Consider the following 7197-nt stretch of genomic DNA (forward strand, 5'->3'; position numbering starts at 1 on the left):
GGTGGATCTCTGTGAATTCCAGGCCAGCCTGGCCTGCGTAGCAAGTGCTAGGCTATAGCCAGGGGGGACATAGTGAGACCCTGCCGACATCTCACCCACCCACATGAAACAAGACACACAGAGAAGTCACTATCAAGCCAGCTGCAGTGGCACAGGCCTGTAATCCCAACACAGGCAGGTTGCTGTGAGTTTCGAGGCCAGCCTGGTCTACAAAGTGAGTCCAGGGCAGCTAAGGCTACACAGAGAAACTGTATTTCAACATTTCCCCACCACCACCAAGAAAAAAGATTAAAAATAAAAAGTAAAAAAAAAAAAAAACCCAATCCTACTGCTGAAGATACAACACATTGGGGACAAACACTACGGGATCACAGGCCTGCCCACAGGAGTGCACAGTTCTGTGTCACCTTTGAAAAGGAACTCCTCTTTAATCTCAGCACTTGGGAGGCAGAGGCAGGTGGATTGCTGTGAGTTCGAGGCCAGCCTGATCTACAAAGTGAGTCCAGGACAGCCAAGGCTACACAGAGAAACCCTGTCTCAAAAACAAACAAACAAACAAACAACAACAAAAAAGAAAAAAAAAGAAAAGAAAGAAAAAGAAGAGAAGAAAGAGAGGGCTCATAGTGAGTGAATATGATCACAGTGAACTGTAAACAGATATAAAACTGTCAAAAAAAAAAGAAAGAAAGAAAAAGAAAGAAAGAAAGAAAGAAAGCCTGGGCTTCCAAGAGAGGTTTCTATATCAGCATTATACCTTATTAGCTGAAAAAATATATTTTTTTCAAGACAGGGTTTCTCTGTGTTCCCTTGACTGTCCTGGACTCACTTTGTAAATGAGGCAGGCATTGAACTCCCAGTGATCCCCCTGCCTCTGCCTCCCCTGTACTGGGATTAAAGGTGTGCCACCACGCCCAGCTGAACAACTTTACTTCTCTTTCTTCTCCTCTTCCTCCTCCTCATTATTATTATTATTAATTTAGTATCATCATCATCATCACCATCATCACCATAACCACCACTATCACCATCATCACCATAACCACCACCATCACCATCATCACCACCATCATCACCACCATCACCACCGTCATCACCACCATCATCACCATCATCATCATCACCATTATCACCATCACCATCATCACCATCATCATCACCATCATCATCATCATCATCACCATCACCACCACCACCACCACCACCACCATCACCATCACCATCACCACCATCATCATCACCATCACCATCACCATCACCATCACCATCATCATCATAATTATTTGTGTCTTGGCCAAAAGCTTGGGAGGTGAGACAACAGCGCCCATCTGACAGCTGTCGGTTCTGAGATTTGATCACGAGTTGTTTTTCCTCCTCCTCCTCTCTCTCTCTCTCTCTCTCTCTCTCTCTCTCTCTCCCTCCCTCCTCTCTCTCTCTCTCTCTCTCTCTCTCTCTCTCTCTCTCTCCCCCCCCCCCCCCGTCTCATTCTCTCCCCTCGCTCCAGTTTCCTTTCCGTAGTATTACCTCTGCCCCCATCATTTCACGTTCCTCCTTTCTTTTTATTCATCGCCCTGTCCTTTTCTGTCAGTGCTAGAAGGGAACCTGGGTCTCTCCGGGGGTGGGAATCCAGGTCATGAAACACACTAAGCTCCCGCTCTGCCATTGGACAGCACTTCAAGCCCGCACGTCTTTCTTTTATTTCTTTTTTTGGTTTTTCGAGACAGGGTCTCTCTGTGTAGCCTTGGCTGGCCTAGACTCACTTTGTAGACCAGGCTGGCTTCAAACTCACAGCAATCCGCCTGCCTCTGCCTCCCAAGTGCTGGGATTAAAGGCGTGCGCCACCACCGCCCGGCAAGCCCGCACGTCTTTCTATCTATTTGGCTATTTATGACAGTGTTGCATTGTGTAGCTTAGGCTGACGTCCAGCTCTCTACCCATTGCCTGGATATCTTGTTTCTCGTCTTTGACCAATCTACTTAGCTGCACTCAAGGCTTCTGGTATTCCCAGGGTCAGTGAATCCTTCCAGAAGGCAGGGATGGGGGTGGGGGTGGGGCGGGGGTAGGGGCTGAGGTGGGACGGGGACGCAATGGGACAGGATGGGGAAACGGTTGCTTTTGCAAATGTAAAGTTGACAAGTATATTGTGTGTGTGTGTGTGTGTGTGTGTGTGTGTGTGTGTGTGTGTGTGTTCCGGTTCATATGATGTGTACTGCACACACTTCTGCCTGTCTGTGCCTTCCCATTTCTAGGGCAGAGGCACCAGAAAGGGCGCCTGGGGAAGCATTCTTCTGGAGGGTGGTTGGGATGGGTGAAGCCGGGCAGGCGGAGGACTGGCAGGCTGTATCGAATTACAGAGACCCCGCCCTGCAGGCTGGACATCCCAGTGGCCTCCAGCATCTTATCCTGAGTCTTCCCAGTACTCAGGACACGACAGGGCCAGGATGAGGTGTTACTGATGGGGTGGTGTTGTTGTTTGTTTGTTTGTTTTTTAAGACAGGATTTTTCTGTGTAGCTTTGGTTGTCCTGGAACTCTCTTTGTAGACCTTGCTGGCCTCGAACTCACGAAGATCCACCTGCCTCTGCCTCTCAAGGTACTGGGATTAAAGGGGTGCGCCACAACATCCGGCTCACAGATACAAACCTTTTTGTTTGTTTGTTTGTTTTTCGAGACAGGGTTTCTCTGTGGAGCCTTGGTTGTCCTAGACTCGCTTTGTAAGCTAGGCTAGCCTCAAATCTACAGGGATCTGTCTGCCTCTGCCTCCCCAGTGCTGGGATTAAAGTCGTGCACTACCACACCTGGCCACAGATCACAACCCTTTTATTTTTATTTTTAAGGTGGTTTTTTGTTTTTTGTTTTTTGAAACAAGGTTTCTCTGTGTAGCCTTGGCTATCCGGAACTCACTTTGTAGTTTTTTAAGATTTCTTTCTCTTCCAGGCATTATAGATGTTTGTGAACCACCATGTGGTTGCTGGGAATTGAACTCTGGACCTCTGGAAGAGCAGACAGTGCTCTTAACCACTGAGCCATCTCTCCAGCCTCAGATCCCAATCTTAACTGCAACTGCAGTGGGCCTTGCATAGGGCTATAACCTGCAAGGAAAAGGTAACTCTTTAACTTTAAAGAGCAGTTCGCTTCGCGGAGACGAAAGTGCGAATGCATTTGGCCTACAGAGGCTCCCGTAGCGAGGGGGCGGAGCCCGGAAGGGAGCAGGATGGCGGCTCTGCACAGTGACAGCGACGAGGACCTGGCCAGCTATGGGACCGGCCTGGAGCCTCTGGAGGAAGGTGCGGGTCCGATGTCCGGCGGAGTCTGCGGGGCGCAGGGTGGGAGGCCAGCACGTGGGCGCCAGAGACAGCTCGACGGGGCTTGCTCGCTGTGGGCACAGGGAACCCGCTGGGGAGGCGTGTGCACCGTGTTCTGGGGGGGGGGGGGAGGCAGAAAAGGACAGGGACGGGTGGGAGATGCGAGAATGACTAAGCAACTTGGGAGTGATGGAGGGTGGTCAGGCAGTCTCTGGCCAGGAGGGGACAGTTAAAAAAAAAAATCAGCCCCGGGAGATCTGGGGAGAAACGCTTGAGATAGGAAATCCTTAAAGTAGGAGCCAGTTTAGCAGTCGAGGGATAGTCAGGATAAGTGGGTGGCCCTTGCAATGGTAAGGACTTGTGTGTGTGTGTGTGTGTGTGTGTGTGTGTGTGTGTGTGTGTGTGTGTGTGTGTGTGCGCGCGCAGCTGTGGATGGACCCCAGGGCCTCCTGCCCTCTAGGCTAGCTGAGCTACATACCCAGCCTAAAGGTTTTTTGAGACAAGGTCTCTCTGTGTAGCCTTGGCTGTCCTGGACTCACTCTGTAGACCAGGCTGGCCTCGAACTCACAGAGGGTCTGCCTGCCTCTGCCTCCCAAGTGCTGGGATTACAGGTTTGCCCGTCACACATCACATATGTCTTAGTTCGTTTGAGACAGTCTCTTGTAGCCAGACGAGCCTCAAACTTTTGAGTAACTAAGACTGACCTCGATCTCCTGCCTCCCCCCCCCCCCCAAGTGCCAAGATGACAGGCATGCGCTCTGTGTGGTGCTGAGGCCGAAACTCAGGCTTTTGAGCATGTTAGGGATGCATTCTACAACTGAGCTCTATCCCCAGTCTGAGCAGTTGTAATCATTGGAAATGCTTGCCAGATCCCGGCTCTCCCCCTACCCTCTGCTGACCAAAGAGTGAGAAAGGCTAGTCTCTGGACAAGTTCTTGTATGTTTGAAGGTTGCTCGCATGTTTCCTCAGAGAAGTCTGTTTTACACTCACCACCCTCACTTGTGTAAAAAAAAAAAAAATCAGTTTGAAATCCCCTCCCCCCCAGCCCTAATTGTTGAGTTGTCTCCAAGGAGGGCAGACTGTGAGATGGGGCAGACAAAGAAACCCTGTCTTGAAAAACGAAAAAAAAAAAAAAAAAGGGCTGGTGAGATGGCTCAGTGGTTAAGAGCACTGCCTGCTGCTCTTCCAAAGGACCCGGGTTCGATTCCCAGCACCCACATGGCAGCTTACAACTGTCTTTGACTCCAAGATCTGACACCCCCACACCAGCACACGTAAGTTAAATAAAATATTTAAAAACAAAACAAAACAAAAACCTCTCAAGATTTGCAAGTGCTAAAATGTGTGACGTGATTGGATCGTATCCTTCTCAAGCCATCAGATTGGCTAGAGAGTTGGGATGGGCTCATTAAGCCCAGTGAGACAGCAGGTGTGGAGGAAGCCAAGGGTCCTGCGTGCAGAACAGGTCCCTAGAGCCATGGTGAACATCCACTGTATCGCTTCTGTGTTTCTGGTCCTAAAAGTTGTTTCCTGGACAAACAAGCCATTGACTGCTTGACCTTGACTTTTCTTTCTTTCTTGTTTTTTTGTTTGTTGAGACAGGGTCTCTCTGTGTGTAGCCTTGGCTGTCCTGGACTCACTTTGTAGACCAGGCTGGCCTGGAACTCACAGCGATCCGCCTGTGCCTCTGCCTCCCAAGTGGCGGGCTTAGTTTTATTATTTCTGCATATATATCTTTATGTTTGGGGAGGGCTGCCAAAAGAGGACATTAGATCTCTTGAGCTTCATTTACAGGCTGTGGTGCTGTCTGATGTGGGTACTAGGATCCAAATTCAGGTCCTTTGGAAAAGCCGAAAGTGCTCTTAATTGGTGAGCCGTCTCTCCAGCCTCTCTGGAAACACTTGGTAACTTCAGCTTTAGAAGTCTGAGGACTTCCTCCCTCCCTCTTCGCCTCCCTCCCTCCTCTCCTTCCTCCTTCCTCGCCTCCCTTCAGTGGAACCCAGGGCCTTCCGTGTGCAGATTTCACTAACACTGAGCTACATTACGGTCCCCATCCACTGCTCCCCAAATACTTTGAAGTTTCTGACTGCGTTTTTACGGCCCAGCTAGGCCCAGTAATCACTCTTATTCCCACTTTGAAGTTGCACTGTCAGGTCAGATGAATTTAATTAAACCTTAGTGAAAATTGCCGGTCCTAGCTGGGCATGGTGACACATGCCTGTAGTCCTAGCACTGGGGGAGGCAGAGGCAGGTGGATCTCTCAGTTCGAGGCCAGCCTGGTCTACACAAATGAGCCCAAGGACAATCAAGGCTATACAGAGAAACTCTGTCTCAAAAACAAAACAAAACAAAACAAAACAAAAACAAAAACCCCAAAAACACCAAAAAAACCAAAACAAAACAAAAAACCCAAAACCAAAATAACAACAACAAAAATGGCCCTGACAGCAGGATTATTATTTAAGTATTAGCTGGGGAGTTTAGCGACTTGTGATCGGGAAGGAAGAAACCCACAGGACTTTTCTATTCTTCCTTAGATACCGTCACCTCATTTTCGAGTTCTCAGCTCCAGCCCCCCTGGACAGACTCATTTTAGGGCTATTATCCTTTTCCTCTGTGCTTGTGACTATGATGCTCAAACCCTACCTAGGCATCTCCCAATGCACAGCCTGTCACAGACCCTGCAAGCGCCACCTACTGTCACGGTCACGGTCAGCCTTTTCTTCTGCCTCGGTCTCGCACTTCTCCCTGCTCCTCTCCTTTAACTGGGCTGCCTTAAGATACCTGCCATGTCGTGTTTTGGTTTGGTTTGTGGGGAGGGGGGATTAAATCAGGGCTCTGTGCATGCTAAGCATTCGTTAGTCTAGTTAGGATCCCTCTCTCCCCCAAGGCCAGCCCCGCCTTATCAGACCTCCCATTTGCAGATGCAAGCTAATGCTTCTGTGGCAGCTTTACGTGCAGCTAACAAGATCCTGCTCCTTCTGGGGCCCTTCACACCGTGGGACCACGCGCGCCGCGGGTCTCTGCGGGCTCTGTCTTTTGGCTTTTTTCTGTCAGGGTCTAGAAGCAGGCTTCTTCCAGGGGCGAGGCTTCTGGGAACTTCCGGCGGAGGAATAAGTAAGGAACAACTTGGGCGGGAGCTCTAGCTGGGGAGAGAGAGTTGAAATCTCCCGCAGTTTTTGTGCTATTAGCTGGGGACCTCGGGCAGTTACTTAATAAGTACCCTTTACCAAGGTAATGCTCAACGAAGCAACTTATCGGCCGCCCCGATACGGGAGGAAGTGGCTGTTATTAGTGGCGGTGATTACAGTCTGGCCCCGGCTAAAATGCCACCTCCTCTCTGGAGTTTTCCCATCACCCTGGATAGAGATGGCACCATCTCCTCAGGAGTCCCGTGGGCCTAGGTGGTGGCTCTCATCACCTGCCGCCACCAGTCGCTGTCTGCAGATGTTAATCTCTCCTTCCAGATGAAGAAGGCTGCAGGAATTGCACCCAGCGCTGGCAGGAAAGCCTTCCCTTGCCCTAGCTCAGGGCTTCTCAGCTGCAGGTGGTGGGCAAGGTGGGGGGAGGGGAGCAGGTCATACGTTTGCCCTTATTGAAAACAGCAGGCGGACGGATAAGTGTAGCAATGGTAAAAAAAAAATTAATTTACAAAAGCAGGGACTTGGTGAGCTTCCTGGTGGGTACCCTTGGGGACTGAGACATAGATGCCGACCCAGAGCAGGAGGAACAGGACTGCAAAGCCCATGAAGAGCGAGGCCACCAAGGAGACGAGGGGCTCTTTGTAGATGTCGCGTGTGTACTTGGTGGAGGTGACCTCGTAAACAAAGAACCAGGCGGCAAAGAACAGCCGGGGTCACCGGGCTGGTCCACCTACTCATGGTCTCGAGCTCCATT

The 7197-nt window shown here is 50.3% G+C and overlaps 1 protein-coding gene across 1 annotated transcript in view; it reads left to right on the top strand.

Annotated features, from left to right (window-relative positions):
• The first annotated feature begins 3169 nt into the window (after positions 1-3169).
• The window catches only part of GPATCH1 (G-patch domain containing 1), a 51331-nt gene continuing 47303 nt past the window's right edge, over positions 3170-7197 (top strand). Inside the window, exon 1 of the mRNA XM_084770814.1 lies at positions 3170-3282. Within this exon, the coding sequence (XP_084626940.1) occupies positions 3210-3282 (73 nt within the window). The 5' untranslated portion in view covers positions 3170-3209. The remainder of the gene's footprint in view (positions 3283-7197) is intronic.

Source organism: Acomys minous (assembly GCF_964271855.1).
Source record: "Acomys minous genome assembly, chromosome: 20".
Classification (NCBI taxonomy): domain Eukaryota; kingdom Metazoa; phylum Chordata; class Mammalia; order Rodentia; family Muridae; genus Acomys; species Acomys minous.